We start from the raw sequence: 23,036 nt of genomic DNA, 5'->3' as shown, positions 1-23,036 counted from the left end.
AATTATTTTGCTCCATGACATTGCTAGGCCTCATACTACGGGTGACACCTAAATGTTGATTAGACAGTTTCGTTGAGAGCAGTTCGATCACCCGCCATACAGCCCAAATTTGTCGCTGTCCGACTACCACTTGTTCCTGCTCATGAAGCGCTTTGGATCTGACAATGAGTTGAAAAATTCTGTGAAATCATGGTTATTGTCACTGGCAGGAAGTTTCTATGTAGAAGGAATTAAAAACTGACCCGCTATGTCAAGTGTTTGAGTGTTAGTGAAACTATGTTTAAAGTATGCTCTTATTGTAAAAATAAAACTGAGTTGAAAAAATTTATTTTGCTATTTTATATTTCCAAAACAGTACTTACTTTGCAAATACACCTCACCTCGTATTCAAAGCACAATTTGCTATAAAATTCCACTTTTTGAAACTTTATTGTCTTTTTGTTTTTACAATCCCATTTTTATTAGTGCCCAAATTTATCTAAAGAGTATAACACTACAGATCCTAAATATCTAGTATGTTGTAATACCCTACAAGATCTTTAATTTCTGTTATTAAGGCCATCTGATTTTTATCTTTTGTATCAACTTCTTTAAATGAAAGCAAGCTTATATAATGTTAATATTTTTATAGATTTTTTTGTTATTGTGGTAATGTTTGGCAAAAGCAAAATCACCCAATACTTCATAAAAGAGTAATAATTGCAATACTTAATTGATGTTGGGTCATTTGAATTATTCCATATAATTTATAATAGTATATATATATATATTGTACAATGTATGGTTGGGCACTGTTTGAACTGAGTGTTTGTACCATTAGTGTCAAGTACTGGTGAGGAGCTAGAGCCAAGAAAAATGTCCAGCGTCATCATTAATCCAGCTTTGCTAAAGGAGAAACAGAGCAAACCCAACAGGCCTCGTCGCACCGGCTCTCTTGGCCTCTTCTTCCGAAAGGTAATGTGGAGTTAAGCAATTATTTTGCTTTTCTAAGGCTTTCCATGGCAGTAACAGCTAAGAAATAAAAATGAACCTCTGAGTTTCTATTGCTAAGTTTCAGATTATATCGGTCCTCAGAACTTTAAATCAGTATTTTATAATAAGTATATTATAAACAAAATACATAAAACTTAAACGTATTGTATTGTGAGTTGTTGTTTGGGTCCGATATGATGTACAGTAATGACAGAATGAATTGAGGGCTGAGAGCCAGAAGAAAAATGTTATGTATAGGATTAGTCACTGATCAGCGGTACAGTGTGGTATCGCCCTGCTGCTCACTTCTTCATATGCACAATGCAAACTAAGTCGCTGTTCACCGCGCTTGTATTGTGGCCGAGGCCTCGGTTTGGTCTATGAACGATTGCTTCTCACACACACATTCTGATTTGTCAGTAGATTACATAGCTTAAACAAAGAAATGTTATGTTATGTTTGATATCACAGTCACATCCAAACCTCGACTGAATTAGCTGGGTTTGCAATGACAAGAAGTTGCACAAGATTTATGTCTGACAGGAGAAAATCACTAGTTTACAGTTCTTGGAAAATCACTAGTTCTTGGATCAACACGGATGCAAGAACTCTCGCAAGCGCTGATGCAGCCTGTGTCACACAGTTGTTTGCAAGAACTGGAAAGCGCTCTTGGCCATTAAGATTTCAGTTATAAACATAACTGAGAAATTGCTGTCAGGAGTCGACTTTGTATTGACTCCTGCAACAACCCGCAAATTGCTCATCTTGTTTGCGCCCAGAGGGGGTGTAAAAACGCATGACTAAACAAACGCTTGGCCTTACCGTAACCAAGCGAACAAGTGTGGGGCTCTCCAACAGGTGTTTTCTTGAAGGCATAACTACTAAAAAAACACCCCTTCCTCTTCTGGGTCCAGCCTGGAAATGGTGTTCCAAATACTTTGAGCTTGGCCTTTTGTTTGAGCCTTATTCAAGCTCTCATCTGGTTTCCTGATTTTCCTAGAATAGTTGTTCACTGTCCAGAGTCACCTTTTTTGCCCTTAGGGTTTTCTCCACATATTTTGCCAGCATTTCTGTCCTCTGAGCATAACTCCAGTGATATAAACTTCCTGCAGTTGCATCAGCTCTCTCCTATCTCTTATCAATTGTCTGTATCTACATAAGGCATGTTCCTTATCGTCCCGAGATGAATCTCCAAAAACGTAAGTTGGGAACTCCTGATTTCCCATCCTGTGCAGAATTGATCCAAAATAACCGTAACCCGAGACAAGAACTGAGTGAGGAAGAAGCCCACCTCGTCATGATGTCTCTTAATCCACTCTGTGATGTTACCAATCAACGTTTTTGTCCAACTTCTGTGAGATGCAGTATCCCAACAAACTTTCCATCTCTGCTAGCTCATAAAACTTTAGCAACTAGCTCTGCTTCCTCGACTCTGAGCTCTTCCTCGCTGTCAAAAACATACTTCCTCAGAGCAGCTTTTCTCTGAACAGAAGCTATTCTCTTTCAATATTTTCCTTTCCTTAAATAGTTTCGGCCCAAACATCACATCCATAGAGTAGGTTGGAGTCAGTAATCGACTTCAAGAGGCCTTCGCCCTTTGGACGGGCCCCAGATATTCACCATTAGTCTGCTCAACACTGCTGTTACCTTGGTAGTGTTTTCTGATAAGTACCAGATATGCTCCCAAGAAGAGAGCTTGGTATCCAGTTACACACCAAGGTACTTCACTGCAGGCTTTATACATATTTTCAATCGCTAGTGTTCTCGGAGCCATCAGCTCATGCATCGCTTTATCATGTTCAGCACCAACTGTGCATCTTTTGTGCTACGAGCAACAATGACTGCAGCAATGTCATCTGCATACCCCACCAGGAAAGCCTCCGGAGACATCTGCAAACGCAAAATTCTATCATAGCAAACGTTCCAAAAGTCAGGATCCAAGATGGCACTCTGAACAGCCCAGCTTGTGATCTCTCTCCTACATTCGTCAATTGATGTCATGAAGACCAGATGTTGATCTGTCAGGTATTTTTGCACTATCCTGAGCAGAAACTCCCGGATTCTGAAATGTTTCTCTAAGGCCTCCAGCATGTCAGTCCATCTTGCAGAATTAAAAGCATTTCTTATTTACAGAGTGGCCAACTGTAATATGTCCCTGGAGTTGTGGTTCCTTTGCTGTGCCACCTAAAATGTACTTTCCACTTCTTTGGTGGCACCAATGGTTGACATCGCTTGCCTGTAGCCATACTGCCGTGCGGAGAGGTCGCCTGCCTCCCGAATCACCTTCGTCATACGTGGTTGGAGAAGTTTCTCCAGCAGTTTACTTGCAACATCAAGCATACAGAGAGACCTGTACGCTGATGGTTGGTAAAGCGTACTGTCTTGTCCAGATTTTTGGGAAAACACCCGAAAACAAGCAACGTATGTACAATCCACAGTCACCTTCAGCACCGGCAACCGGCACCACATGCACCTCCAAATCTCTCATAGGATGAGTTGGAAAAAGAGTGTCAATGACGTACTGCATCCTTTCAGTATCCAGCGACAGAGATAAAATCTTTTGCATTTCGATCCTGTATCCCAGACCCCAGGTGTCTAAGTTAATGTAATTTCTAAACTTTCAATCTGAAGCACTGAGTTATTGGAAAATTAAGTTGTCTTCTTGCACGTCTTTATTCCAAGTGAGCTACATCACTTGCTCTCCTCACTCTGATCAGGACCCTACGCCGAAGCAGATAGTCTCCGTAGACCTGCAATCTCATCTGTCCACTAGTACGTGGCTTTTTTCCTTCATGGCATCAGTAATAAGGCCATGGTTGCTTCCACTAGGTCTTCGGTTGTGCCTGTCCCGTCCAGTACCTCATTCTTACCTGTCTCGAGTCTCCAAAAGCACTTCTTCATTCATTTTTCTCACGCCCCAACCAGCGGGTGATGGATGAGCTTACAGAAGGCCGCAATAAATTATTGTTTCGGCCGAACCATAAGCTGAAAGTGATATACTGGTGATCGCTACTAGTATAGTCCTCACTTACTTTGCAGCCTACAATATTACGTGCATATACCTCCGTTGCAAAAAAAGTAATGTCCAGTGTTATCTGTGTATACCCCGGCCTGCAAAAAGTGTATACACTCCCCTTGATGATCACAGCAAGTTCTGTTCTGGTATCTCAATAATGTATCTTCCTCTATGATATACCATTACCTAAGGCGACCACATTTCCATCAAATGTTAGGGTGCCCTCCAAATTGTCAATCTTTGTCCGGAAGTCTAGGATACTCTCATTAGGAGTGAAGTAGCAGCTCACCAAAGTGAAGTCCGCATATCTCACTCAAACGATCCCCTTCCAATTCCTTTCAACAAGCAATTTACCTCTTCTATCTGGAGTCCAAATGGCTACTGTTCCTAGGTCATCCTGAAACCACCCTGGATCATATTATATATGAAACCGTACCTAGTGGGGGCTTTATTATACGATATCAGTAAGTTTAGATTAAGGTTATCATAAATTGTTACTAGTAGTACCAAAGTTAAAGTTAACCTTACAAGTGCTCACGTGATCTGAGCTTGAATTTGGGGCCCACCAAAATCACATTGGATTATCTGGTACGTGATTTGAGGTTGGAAAAGTTAAACTATCTGGGTTGTGACCTGACCTGAGGTAGGGAAAGTATTGATCAGAAGTCCCCCTGGCCATTAGTGCAGTTTCGGTGGTGCCTTCCATACTGTATTTCTGGCAAAGAAGGATAAACATTCCACAGAAATTGTTGTGATTTGGAGAAGAATTAAACTTATCATCTTTTGTTTTTATGTAAATGAAAGCATTCATTTTTTATATTTATAACACTTACATAAGTATTTACCTTCTTGTATAGTCTGAAAATACCTTAGAGAATCAGAAAAGAATTTGAAAAGAAAGGTTATGAGTGGCCACCTTGTGATATTACCTGTGTAATCTGTTCTGATAATCTTTATCTGCAAGTATATTGCAGTGTGTTGTGTGAATACTCACCTTAAGTTGTGTTTACAGTTCTATCATGTTGCGTCAGTGCGAATGCAGGAGCTGTGCAATCATCTGGAGTTGAAGGAGACAGAGCTTAGACGGAAGATATGGACATGCTTTGAGCACTCTATTTTAGAACACTCAGAACTCATGTTAGACCGACATCTTGACCAGATCCTAATGTGCGCTGTCTATGTCATGTGCAAAGTAAGTAATTCATATAAATCAGGAAAATTTAATCGAAGTTCAGTATATTAGGTACATAATTATAATTAATGCACCTTCTAGAGTTTTGTCTCAGAACTTGAATAGAATTTCATTTTCTAAGACAATTTTCTTTTTGGTTTTTTTAAGTTTCTAGATTAAGTGATAGTTTTTCAAACCATGAGTGTAATGTAGTAGAATGTAAATTAAAACTATCGCTACTAATTCCACTAAATGCTTTAGTTTTCCGTAAAAGTGTTGTTTGTCAAATTGGTGTATTTGTATAAGTCTTACTTTTAATTTAGCAAGTTAAGCTTTTTGAAATCTTCTATCAGACTTATTCAAAACTTTTGTAATAAATTTAATAATTTATCATCTTTTAGTAAGTGTATCGGAGTGAAGTAAATAACATGTGAAGAGAGCAACATGCTGTTCCGCTCTTTCCTGCTGCAGATTGCTCTGGAGGGTGTGGCTGATAAATACAACAATCATATAGATTATAATGGATTTGTTGTGAAAAGATCTTTCTGAATATATGTGTTAATCAATATTTAAAATTTCGTTCAAACTAGTTTTAGTAGTTTCTAAGATGTACTAAGACATCTTAAAAATATATACTAATTAAATGATGACCATATATAATAATATTATAATTAGAAGATGTCTGACAATCAATCAGTAATAAGGGTTATCAACAAACAGTTTTTCTTGGCGTAACTAGAATAAAAATAAAATAATGGATTCAGTTGAATAAAATTAGTTGTATGGGACAATGACTGATAAATCTGACCAAAGGAATAAATGTGTGTAAACAAGAAGTTTGATTAAAAACTGACAAAGTAACAATAAAATGGAATCACTAAAAATAAGGTTAGAGCAGGTGGAAAAGACTAGAACCGGTTGTTTAATTCATGAAGCCTCATGGCTAAAATTGCTTTCAAGTTTGAACATGTTACTATGTGCTTTAGAGATTAATTTTACACCTTAGTTGAACACAATTAGATGGCCAACCGACCAGGAAAAAGTCAGAAATTAAATCTAACACATGGGAATAAGCTGAGAATCTATTGGTAAAACCAAAAAATCTCAAGACATTTTTTATTCAAAGCACTTATAATAGGAAAAATTAATTCTAAACAATGTTTTAATTTGTACTTTATCAATTCCATAGTATTTTCTGACCGTGGCTCCGGAAAAATTAAATTGAGACTGACAGTGTATGGACAGTCATGTTCGTGGTTTGTTTACACAGTGCGTAACCTTGAACAGTACCTGATTGCGACATAATGTGGTGTGATTTTATCTATAAAATGCCCAAGAACCGTTCTTGATGCTGTGCCAATTTGTCTCATGTTGATTTAAAAAATTTAGTGGGGTTAACCTTGAACAATTACACCCTTACTTCATGTCACGTGCTGATATTTTATAGCTTGTGACCACAATATCGCAGATAGGTTGTGACTTGAACCAGTCTTCTACTGCCTTTCTTGTACTTATTTGTTTTGCATTCCCAGGTTGTCATTTAGCCAAGTAATATCAGTATAGTTATCTTGATAAACGTCTAGCTGTCAGTTGTGATAATAGCGTGATTTCATTTTTGTGTGAATAAATAAGGCCATCAGAAAATAAGTAATAAACATTGATTACATTAATTGGTTTCAAAGAGTTGATTAAAATAGTAATAGAAAATAGACATAAAGAAAACTCCATAGACAGGGTAGCCATCGATTGGGTATTTAACGGTCTGGAAAAAAACAGGAATAAGTTGGGAATTTCCTTTAGAACCGAGAAAATCTCTGTTTCCAAGAACTTATGAAATAAATAATAATTTGTTTCCTCCTTGAATGAGACCCTGATTTTCTCAAAACAGCATACTTTACGTAACATGGTCCTTGAAACTATGAATGAAGGTCAACATGTGTTCATCTGATGCCGGTTGCCTCCACTAGTGTAGTGGAAGTTATTTTGGTTAGTTCTACCCCTGTGTTGTGGTAAGTCCCCAAACACGTAACAATCTATTGGACAGTCAGCCAACCGATCGTGTCGACCATTGGCCACTTTATGAGCAATAAATGAGCTATAAGTGGCAAAGCAGTAGTGGCCATGATACAAACTGTGTATTTGTGTTTAAGTTTTATTCAGTCACCAAAATGGGTCTCTGAACGAAGTTGGCCAACTCTTATTCTTAGGTAAAAATAGCATTTTGAAAAGACGTTTGTTAGATTGCACAGGGCTAAAATGTACAGAGTTCACTAAAAAAACAGTCTTAGAATTTGGTTTAGTGAATATTATCATCTGTTTGACAGTGTGATAAGACTAAGATATCCAACCAGGTGTTTTTAGTACACCAGAATATTAGTTGAATTTTACAATACCTGATAAGACACCTTTTGGAGAAGGAAATAGTGGGTTTGCAACAATTACCCCTCGAGAAGGCGGTGTTTGGGTCGACATGATGCACAGCAATGACATAATGTCATAAAGGCTGAGCGGCGGGAGAAAATTTTAATGCCTGGAATCGCAAATTTTTATTTTATCTATTCACCATACTTTGTGTAGTTGTACAATACGATTCTGTATAAACATAAATACATCTATTTTTATGTAAATTGAATATATTCTGAAAGCTCATTTAATAAGCTATTATTCCTATTATTTGAAAGCAGAAGTCGTGGATATGACTTGTAATTTTAAAAATTTATTCATCTCCCTGAATATGTGCAAATTCCTTTGAACTATAATGGTATTCTTATTCATGTTTTTCCCCAAAATGTCAAACAAAAGCGATTGTTAAATATGATATATTTGCACATCCATATACATCCAAAGCATTATTTACTTATATTAATACAGTAAAACAAATTTTAAAACATTAAAATAACAAAAATCAAGTTTAATTTAGCAACCCATGTACTAGGAAATAGTTATTAATTTACACCAATTGATAGTATATAAGTCAATTAATAATAAAAAGAAAAATTTTAAAAAGTGTAAAACTAATCATGATCCCATTGCTATTGGGCACTAGAATTTGTATTGTACCACAATTTTAACAGTGTCACTTATATGCTGCTTTGCAACAAATGCCTCCTATGTGCAAATGAATGTTTTTGAAGCAAGTCAGTACTGTCTAAAATGATGATTTGCGTTTTTCAAATAAAAATGTATTTGTGTAATCTTGTTAAACAGTAATGATGAGCTGATTTAATTTACTGATTGGATTGTTAATACATGTATATTACGTTTCCTGCAGTAATGATTGTTACTATCATCTGTATGAATAAACAATTGTTGTGCATACACATTGATTTATTTTGAGTTTTAGTCTCAGTTATTATAAAATAAGTTTAAATGTTAGTTTACTCTAAAACTGAAGAAAATTAGCCATTTTCCAATTAATTGGCTGGTCATTAACGAAATCTATAATTCAAGGGGTGGGGAAAATTGCATGTCTGTCTGTCTATGTGCACAATATCTCAAGAATGAAAACACATGACTTAATATAACATTAGATTAATGAAATTTTGCAAAAACCTCAGCGAAGCCTGTTACACGACGTGTGATTTGGCATACTTCCTTGTTAAATATGGAACCAATCGCGGTATTCTCAAAATTAATGTAGATTGGCCAAGTTAAACTGTAGAATTAGTTATAGTTGAGCATATTTGTACTTATACTTGTGTTTTTTATAAAACTGCAAATACCAACTGTGTGCTTTTTGTTTTTTCTTTTATGTTTTGTTGGTTTACACATGTATAATTCAAACAGAAAGATTATTTCAATCTAATTGATGAGTAACATTAGCTTTTGTACTGTTACTGTACTTAAGTAGGTCATGTGTAATAATTGACAGATCAAATTTAAATTGTCTCACCATAAATAGTTATAGCCAATGGCAAGTATTTTGTTACATTTGTTCAGCTGTAAAATGACATGGCCTTTATGATTGCAGATCGAGGGCCTGGATAAGCCGTTCACAGAAGTAATGAAGTGCTACCGTCTCCAGCCACAGTCGGCCAGCCATGTCTACCGCAGTGTGCTGCTTGCCTCCCGTCACAAACGTCAGTATTTTGTTGATAACTAACTTGTAACAGTTTATGTAATCAGATTTTTTTATACAGGATCACTTTGCAAAAGAACAATGATTTAGAAATTATTACCTGACACGATGTGAAGTTAAATTATGGTATTATTAAAATGAGTAAGAATAACCTTTTTATTGATAGCTATAAAACACAGTAATATCTTTTACCCATGTTCATCCTAATTTATTTTGAGATGTTTCATTTTGTGATGTGGTTTTAAAAAATTTTTATTTTTTAAGGAAAGGTCAATCTCTTTTTAAGAATTATTTACCCATCCTCATAGTTCACTGGCCTGTGCCAGGATCTTATAAAATAAAATAAAGAGAAAAGAATGCAATACAAGGATTTGAACCTGCACTACCTCATAACACAGATCCAATCTCTGATATCGAACAGTGCAGACATTGTTTATCCCGACTGCTAAATTCATAAGTTTGTAATTATTTTCAATATAGATCTCCAAAACAGATATATTAACAAGGACTTTATTTTATAGAGACCATCTAACAGTTTCAGACAAAATATTAGAAGCATATGACAGTTTCCAGTAACACTAGTGTCTGTTTAGGAAAACCCCTTTGTCTCTCATTCTCTTTTTCTCTTGTTAATTATCTTCTTTTATGTTCCCTTTTCTGAAGTTATATAAAAAAATCCCATCAGCAATAGTGAGAGAATCCCCTATTGAGTGTATCAAAGAGAAAGGACCACCGTAGGTTTGTAACATTCCTGGGATAGCGTTCGTCCTTACAGAACGGTTCCTGCTTCGCTATATGATATATCATGCATTTTTTTGTACCATCCATTTATTGATGTAATTTGAATGATTTATCAACTAAATTATCTTGAATTATTGAAGAATACATACATTTATAAGGAACTTAACCATTGCGCTCGAAAGGCCAGCAGCACTGGCCACACCCATGTTGCAGACAGCTCGTGTTTGTTTTGCCTTAGTTTGTCCTCGTAACTCATATGGCCAGAACAGATGGCCGCATACTTTCATTGACAGCTTGGCAGCCATATTTGTTGATTGCCTCCCCAGATCAGAATTATTTTTAAATATCCGCTGCGTTATTTGCATAGTAGTTTTAAATTTATTTTTAATGAATCTTTCTAATATAAAGATAACCTACATTTTCTAACACAAGAAAAAAACCATACATTTGGGACATTTAACTATGACATGTATATTGTTAACTAAGATATGTAAATAAAATGTTATAAAGTAAGCCTGTATACTTATGTTATACTCAGACATGAACTATTTCACATTTTTCTCAGTCTTTACATTTTTTTATGGAATAAAACTTTTAAAAATATACCTATGTGTAGTCAAGAATAGTTAATACAATTTTCTTTGTTTCTATCCCTTTTATCACTTTAGTGTATAGGCCCACTATAGGCATCAGTTGTCTTATTTGCACAGTCAATGTTTAGAGTAGAATTGTATGCTGATATAAAAATTTACTGATTTACTTAAAAATGACTTTAAAATAAAGCTGCTTGATAGGTTTCAGCACTCACCATTCATTATAAAACAAAGAGAGTATTAGAAAATAACTGCTATGTTTAGTGGCCAGTGGAGCTGGCCTTACGAGATATGGATGTAGTATATCTTAGCTATTATAGCTGGACATACAAGCTGAGATAACATTACGGCAAAACTTGATCCGCGTTTCCGACAAAATTGTGGCGGCTAGTGGAGTTAGAAATATGAGCTCCAAGAACAAATTATAAATACTGCCTTCGTTTTTATAGGGTTAAGAATAATTTTTAGTAATATGTTTATTTTTTTTAGGAACAGAAACCAAACCATCTGGAGTCCCAGTCCAGGAAACAGAAAACAGATGTGATATAATAAAATTCTACAATTCAGTTTATGTACAAAAAATGCAGAATTTCGTGAGGAAGTTCGCTAATGGAAATGCTCAGGTTTGTTTAGTTATATCAATTTTGTCTCTTTTCATACTTCAGCAAAATTGTATGAGATTTGTACATACATATTTTGTTTGTATATAAGGTCTCAGTTTTTGGATACCTAATTAATTATGCATGAGATGAACTTGGTTCTCTAGGCTTAGGAATATTAATTTTATATATATATATATATTATGCAACATATTAAATGTAAGTGTCCTGTGGAGTACTGGGCTTACATACCCAGATGTAAATTGCTCCATCCAACCTCTTCTCTACACAACCTTTGAGGAAAATTCTGCAATGTACTTCACAGAGATTTGTCTAATAAAAACAATATAAATTAACACATTCACTACCAGGTCTTGCACAATCTTACTCTGCTGTACCTTCCAATACTAGAGACTGTGTTGCTTATGAGTCAAAGTGATCATTTAAATATACATTTCATTGACTATACATAATTATCACATGTAAGAATGTATAAATAAAATGCATTGTAAAAAAATAGCAGTTAAATGTATTAATTTTAATAGCCTAATAGTAAAATTTGACTTGCTGGAAATAATTTTTGTACATAATACTTAGGCTATATCTGCCTATAAGTAAGAGCATGAAAAGGACTTGACATATGTATGGCTAATTTGCTGAGATATTCAGGGAACAATCAAGTGGTATTTGAGGTTTTTGAAGTTCACCTATGTCCATTCAGTTTTGTGTCATCTTGTAGCTCGAATTTTTCTTCAGATGCACTTATAGTCACTGTTTCACCAGTTCAAAAAAAAATCTATTGGTCATCAACATCACTGTGTATTCGGTAATCATCTTCAAAATTACTGTATGTAAAACTAATGAGTGTCTCATTCAATTATGCTTTATTTTTTGTGTTTATTATCATTTTCATACACAAAACCACTATTAGACAAAGAATAGAGGAATAAAGAGCAAACACCATAATTACAAGTAAAAGTAAATAACAAAACCACATGCCTATCATCAAACTGCTGGCACTCGTCCAAGGTTACCATCACACACTCTACCATCATCAATGTGCCATTCTGTTTGTGAGAATATGCAAAAACGTGTTATTTTGTACAGACTTGAATCTTAATTTTATTTTTCTATTGGGGCTACTAAAAGTAATCATGTATTTACAGTGCTGTGTTTCAAATTTAGTCTCCTTTGTTTTAACCATAATTTTTAGTTACCAGTGGATGTTTACATTCTATTAACCTAATAAGCTGATTTGTGGTGTTTGCAGAATGGCAACCTGACTCTGTCCCCACTGCCGGTAACGAGATCTGTCCCCATGTCACCTCGCAGGAGAGTCTCTGACATGCACAGTGTTTTTATCCGTCCCCTCACCTCCTCAGAGCCTAACGCCTTCCCTCCCTCGCCCACCGGGTCCCTTAGCTACTGCTTCAGCCGAAGTCCTGCTAAGGTATGAGATTTTTTACCTCAACAGAGTATGAAATAATTATTTATATCAAAAAGTCAATGTTATACTTGGTAATTTTATCTTGGATCATTGCAAAAAAGGTATACAAGGTTAATAAAAAATATGGATACTCCATATTAATTTTGTAACAATCTCGCCTAGAAAAACTAAACTCAGTATACATGTGTAGGGAACAAAACTGAAATTTTCTGTTAGTATCACAAGATTGTCCTGTCCCCCAAATACCAAATTTGGATCCCAACTTAAAAGTTTTGAATGTAAACCCCCGTCAAGTTACACATAATTTTACCTCTAAAATTTGACCTACCTCAACAAATGAGGTCTCCAGTAGGCCATTCTTTTATTAAAGGGAAAGTGTATTAGTCTGTTGATTGTGTTCGCAATGTTAAGAAGTTGTTATTCACAGTATGGAGCTTAGTGAACATGAACATATAACAATTTTATTGGCACGTGGTTATGGAGGTCAGATTAGATATTATGGTGTGGTGAGAAACATTCATTGACACTTTTCCAAATCACAGTCCTATTCAAATATTAGAAGTAAAAACCCCTTAAAATGTTTTAAGGAGACAAGCAAAATCAAGTATTTTACCAGAGCTAGAAGACCAATGTCATCTACAAGCGATGAAATGTCAATGGATGTTTTGATATGTGTTGTAGAGAATCTCAGTGTCTCAACTCGTTCTGTTTCAAAAATTTAAAATATTTTCCATATATCAGTATGTAAAGCTTTGCACAATAAATTTAATAATTATCAAATCCACTTAGTGCTTTCGGAGGATGACTTCCATATCTGAATCCTATTTTGCTATTAATGATTAGGAATATTGATAATAATCCAGTAGCATTAAATAACATTGTTTTCATAGATGAAGTGTCATTTATGCTAAACAGGAATGTAAACTGGCACAACTGTCAGTTTTGATCTGATGTTAACCCTCACTGGATGAGAGAGGGTAATATACACAGTATCCATAAAATTTTAACATTTTTCTGGGTATTGTTTGTATAAGGTCAATTTGTTGGACCCACCTGGAAATATTACAACAGATTATTCCAGCTGCTCAGTTAACAACAAATAACTTCGATGTAGTCTGGTTGTCATACTACAATCAGGATGTCCGCATGTAGACAATATCTTTCCCAATCGCTGGATGGGTAGAATAGGAATTATCAAGTAGTCTGCAAGGTCACCTGATCTATCACCATTAGATTACTTTGTGTGCAGACCACATTAAAGACAATGTGTATAAATCAAAACCACAGTGCATAAACAATTTGAAACACTGAATTAAGCAAGAAATTCAAAGAGTTCCATAGAATTCTATCCAACTTGCCACTTCACGATTTTACAACAGGTTAGCACATTGTCAGACCGTCGATGAGAGCAGTTTGAGCATGTCATGAAAACAGTGAGGTTAGTAAGGCAAATGAACTTAACAAACATTTGTAAAATGTATTTGTTTCACTTTTACAACAACAAAATTCATTCAAACGAGTTGAAATGTCATAACTTTGTTTATTATTTGTTATTTTTAACAATTTTAGACATAAGGGTATTAACAATTTAAATTTGATACCATTCTGCACTGGCTTGTGAGCGAACTCTAGAGTTTACCATTAATTTTGTTTTATAAAGACCTTTAAAAAGATGTGTAACTAGCAGGGGTTTACATTTAAAATTTCTAATTAAGCTAAGATTTATTATCTTGTGATACTAATAGATAAGTGATAAGTGCAGTTTTATAACTTACAGGGTTATGCTGAGTTCGGTCTTCATAGATGTTGTTAAAAAGTTAATATCGAGTAACCATGCCTTTAATTTGCCCTGCATAATAATAAAGTGTTCAGACTTTGGTCAATTTGACTTTTTTGGACAGAATTTGTAGATTCATTTATGTTGGTTATTTGAATTTTTCCACTATTGCACCTGGTCAGTCTTAGAATTCGACGGTCTCCTAATAGTGAGCTATAAACTATTAGCATCTGTACTGTAAAATGTATTAGCAATATTAAGAATGTTAAGTTTAGCTCCAGTTCACCTTCCTCTTAATGCATTGTCTGGAATCTGATGCTGTTTCAGACTTGACTACTGGGATCTGGAGCCATGTTTGGCTGATGTGATAAAAAAAGTTGATAATAAACAATTAACATTGTTTAGACATTAGAGACACCTATGTTTCAAAATATAAAATATAGTGAAATCCAAGTTATTTATAAAATATTGATATTAAAATCTCTCATGAGAGTGAAATTGGGATTTTGTTTCCTCAAGTCAGTCAAAATTTCTTCGAAACCGAATAAAAAAACAATTCCTCATTTTTGCTGAGAAACTTGTACTGACTAATCACATTGATTTGAAATTGGTTTGCTTGAATCCTCACTCTTGTAACTTCGAATTTTTTCTGTGAATTCGCTAATTCTGCGAGGAGTGAATGAAAAGTTTTTCTTTAAAAATATTGGCACGCTTCCTCCTTTGGAGAAATTGCAGCTTGGAGAAATGTATAATTTGGAATTTTGGAACTTGTTGCTGTTCTTAAACCGTGTTCTTTTACAAAAAGCAGATCAGGGCTGAGCAGCTCGCACATGGGAGAAAGCTTGTCTGCCTTGTTCATGGCCATATATGTGCTTGGGTGTAAAAATGTATCTTTCCTTTCAAACTGGGTTTTTAGATTGAAATTTGGGATTATTTTCTTTTTGTTAGTCAATTTTTGTAGGGTGTCAGAAGTTGAGTTCCCTAAAACAGATTTTTAACATTGTATGCTTGATGGCATTATAATATGTTAAGATACTCATTAAGAATATTTAACATTCATATGCCATTGCTGGCCAACTGTTGGAACTATAGCAAGTGTGGTTACAGGACTTAAAGGCCATCAATTCTATGATGCGGGAAGCCGACTTCCAAGCAGGGCGCAAAGTTGGTAAGCGGCTGCTCAATGACGACAACTCCGAGGAAGACGGAGGATCACCACCAAAACAACCCAACTTTGTGGCCAGCAAGATTCAAGATTTGGTTGTTGATCGATTGATCGCCAAATCACAAGACTCGTAATGGTGATTCAGAACTTTCTTTGTCTAACACACCCTAGGCGACAATGTAACAGTTATTGTCGTAACCATTTTTGAGTGTATTGTAGGCAATTAATTTATTGAAAGTATTCTTTTATGTTTGTTATATTTTGTAAACATATTTATTGTTTTGTTTAGAAGTACAATTTTGATCTATTTAGTTTTTGTAAATTTATATATATATATTAATATTATTATTATCTTTTTAGATTACAGTTTATTTGAAATGTATTAAGATGTACATAAAACTATAGTAATTATTTTAAGAGGAATAAAGTGTCTTGAGACAGTGAAAAGTGTATTATTTCTCTGAGTTAAAGTGTATCTATTACTATGAACCCTTTTCAAGTCAAATTCAAATTTGTGTGATGTATGCACGGTGCAAAACTTTGTGAAGATATAAGATATTCCAAATCCATAGCCATAATTGAACATAAAAAATGATATTTTACAACAAAAAATGTAAATCATCATGTATTTTATAATCTTATATTAACTTACAAATAAAAATGGAAAAATAGTGTATTTTTGAAGATATAAATTCAGTTTTATCACGAACTAGCTGTTACTCGCAGCTTCGCACATAATCTTTAGAACCAGAGTCCTTATATTACTTAGTAAAAGCACTTATGACGTAAAAAAATGGAGTTCTATGAAAATTTTAAAACGTAAGTAGGTATACATTAAGTAGATATTATTTAAGTTCATGGTAAATATTATTAGAGTTTTATTTAATTAATGTATCATGTTTTGCACGTAGAAGAGCATTTCTGGTTCAAATTTATTAATTATATTTGCAATGTCACAGCTGAGCCTGCAATTATTATTCTAATCAATAAAATACATACACAGGTCTCGGAAACCTACTTCGGTCAAAAAGCGTCTATTTCTAGCCTTTATCACATATTTCAGGTCTAAGATATTTCCAGTACCATAGCAGAGTTTGCCTTGTCCTGACGAAGAAAAAATACATACTTACGTGGGACTGAGAAGCCTACTTCGATTAAAAAGTGCCTACTTTAGATCGTTTAAATCATTGTCACATTTCAGCTTGCAATATTTCCTTGATCAAATTCTAGATACATTTGATTATGCAGTTCTCGGAAACCTACTTTGGTCAAATTCCTCTACTAACAGCTTCTGTAATCTATTTTCAGTTTAAACTATTTCCAGGGACATAGTTGTTTGTTTTGTTGTCCTGATGAAGAAAATATACACACGCATAGGACCTATTACGGCCAAGGCAAAGTAATACCTACTTCCTATGTACTTTTGGTATAAGGGGGAAATCCTTATTAAGGTTATGCAAAATTCCATTATAATTGTTATTAAAGTTTTGCGATACACTTTTTTTTTTGGACTGTAGCCAGAGAAAGAATGAATCTTTGAGGCATTTTAGTGTTCATTTCTGTTTTTCCAAAAGCCACTGTTAAAATGCCATATCACAATGTCAAGGAAGCCCACAAGTTTAAAGTAACTTATGTGAAAACATTCATAACTTTGTTCATTAAGGTTGGTTACTTAGTAGTGTTTAAATAATATTTCAAATGCATTATTTGATGATTTAAATTCATCACAGGTGCGATCTGGAGTAAAATTTTTATATTAACTTTTTATTTACTATCTGCATTGCACTACTGATCAAGCACTGTTTACTTAATATTTGATCAAATTTTAATGGAAACATATGTTTCAGCCAATTTGTCGACATAAAACCAACGAACTATATTCGTTGCATAAAACTAAAGGTGTGTGAACAGCTGTTAGTGCCAGTTTAATTTGGATTATGAAAAGAAAAACTACAATTTTTCTAAATTCTAAAATATTTCAGGTAACTTTTCTTATATTTTGCTTCATAAAAACCTTCTATGGATTTCAATGAACGTTAAAAAAAATTAACCGAATTGTTTCTAGCCGTTCTCGAGATTTGCGCTTAGCAACACATTTTGCAATTCATTTTTATTTATAAGATAAATTATACAATTCTTTACTAATAATAATAAATCTGTTTTACTAATATTACAATTTTAATGTTTAGAACTTATACTTTATTTTACATTTTTATTTATTTTACAGACTTATACTTTACATCAGCCATACATGGCAGATGTAAAAGTTATACCCAGTGAAAGTATGGGAGGAGATCACAGGCTGGTGGTAGCTGATTTTCAAAGAATGAGGTTTGGAAAGGATACATGCAAAAGACTAACAAGAATCAAGACATGGAAGTTAAAAGATACGGAAAGTTAGAGAGGAGTTTGTAAATAACATTAGAGGAGCGATACCCAAGGGGGAGGTCAAAACAGGAGAGGAGGAATGGACAAACTTCAAGAATGCTATAGTCAAAGCTGCAGAAGAAACATGTGGACGAACTTCAGGTAAAAGAAGGGATAAAGAGACCCCTTGGTGGAATGAAAGAATTGCTGAAGCAGTTAAAAACAAAAATAGAGCTTGGCGAGAATGGTTTAAGGATAGGTCAAACGAAAAGAGGGATAAATGGAAGAGACTTGCAAGGGCATCAGCAAAGATGATGAAGGAGGCAAAGGAGAGGACATGGAAGGATTTTGAGGAAAAACTGAAATCAAACTTCAAAGGAAATAAGAAGATTTTTTATGGGGTGATAAGGAACAAGACGAAACCTAAAGAAATGTTGACTAAGGTGGTGGATGTTTCAGGGGAAAAATCAAATGGGAGGAGAAAAGAGGTTTTGAAGACGTGGAAAGAGTATTTTAAGGAACTACTGGAAGGAACAGAAAATGAAGAGGAAAGAAGAGATATGACAGAGGAGACAGAAGATGAAGAGGATTTTAAGTATGTGCGAATTGGAAAAAAGCGGTTAAAGAGATGAAAGAGGGGAAATCTGCGGGAATAGACGAGCTGACGGCTGAGATGATAAAGGCGGCGGGCCCATTGGGAATTCAATGGTTGTACAGAGTGATGAGAGTGATTTTGGAAGGAAAAAGAAGATACCAGAAGACTGGAAAATGGGAATAATAGTACCGATTTTTTAAGAAAGGCAATAAGCAAAAAATGCGAGAATTACAGGGGAATAACTTTGTTGTGCCATACACAAAAAATTTATGAAAAAAATACTGTTGCAGAAAATTAGACCAGTACTGGAAGAAACAGGAAGAGAGGAGCAATGTGGTTTTAGGAAAGGTAGGTCAACGGTGGGATGCTATTTTTGTGATGAGACAAGTGTTAGAAAAGAGGTGGGAATACGGAAAAGATACAATGGTTAGCGTTTATAGACCTACAGAAGGCATATGATAAGGTTACTGAGAGAAAGGATATGGGAGAGCGGAGCGTATGAGAAAGAGAGGATTGCGTGAGGGAATAATAGAAAGAATAAAGAACCTGTACGGCATATGTAAAAAACAGGGTAAGAATTGAAGAAAAATATATACAGATACTTTTAAAACAGAGAGAGGAGTAAGGCAGGGAAGCATATTGTCACCTTTCCTTTTCAATATTATAATGGATGAAATTATTCTAGAAGTACAAGGAAACAGAGGTAGCAGAAGAACTTAAGACAATAGCATATGCGGATGACATAATGATATGGGAAAATAGGGAAGAAGAGTTAGAACGAGAGTTAAAACAAATGGGCAAAAGTGGCGAAGAAATATGGGTTTAGAGATGAACATACAAAAAACGTAAAGTAATGAAAGTAGAGAGAAGGGATGGAAATAACAAAGACGTGTTAGTTGAAGGAAAAAGACTTGAAAAGGTGAAGGAATTCTGTTATTTAGGGAAGTATCATAACAGATAGGGGCACAATAAGAGAAGAGATAGGAAACAGAATATGGAAGAGTGGAAAGTTTTTCAATATGGTGAAGAAGATTGTGTGGAGTTGGAACATTGGGAAAGAATCAAAAGTATTGATGTATAAATCTTATTTCCAACCAATTTTATTATATGGAGCAGGAGACGTGGGACGTGGACTAAAAATGATTTAAGCAGATTGCAAGCTGCAGAAATGAGATTTTTAAGAGGGATAGAGAAGACTACAAGAAGAGATAGAATAAGGAACGAAATAACCAGAGAAAGATTGAAGGTAGTTTCACTGCAAGAGACAATGGAAGGAAGAAGAATACAGTGGATGGGGCATGTGAAGAGGATTGGGAGATAATAGAATGCCTAGAATAGCACTGGAGAAGGAGGAAGAAGACCAAGAGGAAGACCGAGAGGAAGATGGGAGGACCAAGTGTGGAAAGACATAGAGAGAAGGGGACTACAGAAAATACAGGTGGATGAAGAGGAGACCTGGAAGGATAGACTAAAGTGGAGGAGGCTGTGTACGACGACGACCCGTGAGAACGGAAACGTCTGACGATGATGATGATGATGATGATGAGAACTTATACTGCAAGATAAATAAAACAATATTTATATTGAGAATATTGTGAACATGTGTTTAAAAAATTATTTTTAAAACTACTGGATATGAACATACAATATGTTCTGTATTTGTATGCATACGGAATGTGTAATATGTTGTAGTTACCATACAACTGTAAAAGATAAAAATAGACAATGACAAAACAAGATGCAAAATTACGTTATAAATACGTCAAAGTTTTCAGGCACAAGCAAACATAATTAACTTTTAGAAATGTTGCAGAAGTATACAAAATCTTCTAAAATTCATAGGTTCTGTAACATTTTAACTTCTGGAGAGTGCCAAGTTTCTGCCATAATTTAAACCTTTCGTTAGGGTTTCGTTTGATCATCATATACAATTATTGATGGCTTTTTTTAAAGCATATGTCAGAACTGGATTAATCTAAACCAATTTATTTCGACTAGCCTCTTTCATACCTATCCAAGCACTAAACACCCACCATGGTCATGGATAACTATTACAGTGCAGTAGCTAACCGCTAGTGCTAGAATCTCTAGTTTATCATATTATAGTTATCAGCAATTACATAACCAAGCAGTAGTTAAAAACGTGTTATTGGAAGCATGGCAGTTATGGGGTTAGTTAGTCACTTATAACAAGGTAGTTATAATTTTCTGTTTGATGTATTTAAACCTTTTAGTGCCAGCGTCATGGATGTTTGAAAAAACTATTGAAAAGTGCAGACGTTTGTATATACAGATGTTCGCTGTAAAAATTATACCGCAATAATATTTTTGCGTGTTATAAATTTGTTGATATATAAACAATCAGAATGGTTACAAGAAACAAATTTTAGCAATTTTGTAAGATTAATTACATGTTTAGTTCGAAATATACAGATGTTCGCTGTATAAAAATTATACCGCAATAATATTTTTGCGTGTTATAAATTTGTTGATATATAAACAATCAGAATGGTTACAAGAAAAAAATTTTAGCAATTTTGTAAGATTAATTACATGTTTAGTTCTAAATTTGATGTGAAACAACACAAAAGAGTGAAAATGTAGCATTCTAAAAAAACAACGTAACTTTTACAGTTTTTGAAATATTAATCAGAACTTTTTATTTTTGTATTTAGTTTAATTTTCACTATCAGTTGATATTATGTATTATAGCGGAATAATTTTTCAAAGTGTTATATACTGTAAGTAAATATTCTTATTTTTAAATTTAAATATAAGATTTGTTAATTATTTTCCATTGTACATAGCAGTTTTATTTTTAAATACAATTTTTTCAATTCAAGTGTTCACTTATTCAGAACTCAGTAATGATCAGACACCTGTATCTGATCCCACGTTTAACTCATTTCCTGACCTGATTTATCTCGGAGATTTGTTGGAATTTAAATTCGCAGAAAAATGAGCCCCACCAAAGGAGAGCAAATTAAAGTTATTCAACTGAAATTTCATTGTAAATTATCTGAGGAGGGAGAGGCTCGCAATGAGACATAGTTGTGGGTGTAAGTAAAGTTCAGAAGATGCTCCCAAGAGGGCAAATGGTTGTGACGTGAAAGCTTTTAATAATAATGTCAGAGAACTTACAAAAGAAACTAAGCCTAACATGGGTCATTACTAAGTGAAGAACAGACTCAGTAGTAGTTGGTAGTGAGGATGATGAAGTATAGTTCCCGACCATGGTGTGTGTGAGGACAAATACTCCAGTAGACAGAGATCACGTTTGATAGTGGTATGCACATGCTCTAATAAACTAAAACATAGTGGAAACCCTGTGAAGGAAAGCGGTGACATCTGTTTTTGTGGGAAACAACACCCCGTACAGGAGAGACCACGAAGCAATTGAAAGTTTTATCATCTACTACAGGATGAAAACAAGCCAGCACCCATCCTATTCCTGGAGACGATGTTTGGGAGAAAATACTCCAAGGACAAGCCTTCACAATAGATGTACACCATTCTATTTGACGTTCAAATCTAAGAACTCTCACAACATAACGCATCTAGCGAATTCTGTTGACTGGTCCAAGTCATAACCTCAGAAACACCTGTTCATTAAACAGGATTAACATGACGTGGAAATTTAGGGAATTTATAAAAATGTCAGGGAAAACTTTTTAACCAAAAAAGTTGGGCACATGACCTCTTCTACTGTGCTGGCTTATTAGTATTATCCAAGGAATTCAATATGAAGATGAAGCAGGACATGCTGTGAGGGTTAGTAGAGAGACCAGTACAATACAACACAGGCCAATAAGTATGAGAGCATTGAAAGTTTTTAAGGAAGTACCATGGGAAAAATGTGCAGATTTAAAAATATCTTCATTATATGCAAATAGGCATTTTCTAAATAAATTTCAACGGTTTCTGAACCTGTCTTGAGAAATTTTCAGTTTCTAAAATCTCTAGGTCAATTTCTATACTTAGAAACTTAATCAAAAAATTTGTCAGGCAAAAAAAAATGCCTTCTGCTCTAAGTACACTTTAAACAGTAGAATTTTATTACCAAACTTTTGTGAAATAAAAAAATCTGGCGTTAGATTTTAAACAAAGAAATGTTTCGAAGTTGTGAAAGCAACGGAAGCAAATGTACATTTAGACAACAATGCCAAAAGGTATTGGATAAAATTAATCAAAAGATAGCTGAGAATTTGAACAAGGCTGTTAAAATTTTGTCAAGACGAAGTGCCTTTGCTTGTTTTGCTTTCACACGTAAACTATTCAGCCGAATGTACTGAAATTTTACATGAAAATTCCTAAGGTTTCTCTGGTATGAATATACGTATATTTTTAATTAAAAAATCTCTCTGGGCTATGCCCCTCTGAACTTTAAAGTAGCAAAAAATTCAATCTCAGTCTCTAAAGTTGTGAAATATAAATTGAAAGATCATGTTAAATATGTAATCAACTGTTCTATGTAAACATTGCTTTATGACAGCACAAACATACTAATTTGACCCA

The 23,036-nt window shown here is 34.6% G+C and overlaps 1 protein-coding gene across 1 annotated transcript; it reads left to right on the top strand.

The window, feature by feature from the left end:
* Positions 1 to 797: 797 nt before the first annotated feature.
* LOC124354707 (retinoblastoma-like protein 1) lies at positions 798 to 16,006 on the top strand. The gene is made up of 6 exons (XM_046805362.1): positions 798 to 954; positions 5,001 to 5,180; positions 9,130 to 9,238; positions 11,061 to 11,194; positions 12,441 to 12,620; positions 15,502 to 16,006. The coding sequence occupies exons 1-6, from the start codon at positions 856 to 858 to the stop codon at positions 15,691 to 15,693; spliced, it is 894 nt and encodes a 297-aa protein (XP_046661318.1). The 5' UTR covers positions 798 to 855; the 3' UTR covers positions 15,694 to 16,006.
* The last annotated feature ends 7,030 nt before the right edge of the window (positions 16,007 to 23,036 follow it).

The sequence above is a fragment of the Homalodisca vitripennis genome, chromosome 2 (assembly GCF_021130785.1).
Source record: "Homalodisca vitripennis isolate AUS2020 chromosome 2, UT_GWSS_2.1, whole genome shotgun sequence".
Taxonomy (NCBI): Eukaryota; Metazoa; Arthropoda; class Insecta; order Hemiptera; family Cicadellidae; genus Homalodisca; species Homalodisca vitripennis.
Note: the sequence above shows the minus strand (reverse complement) of the source record. Positions and strands in the feature narration are given on the sequence as shown.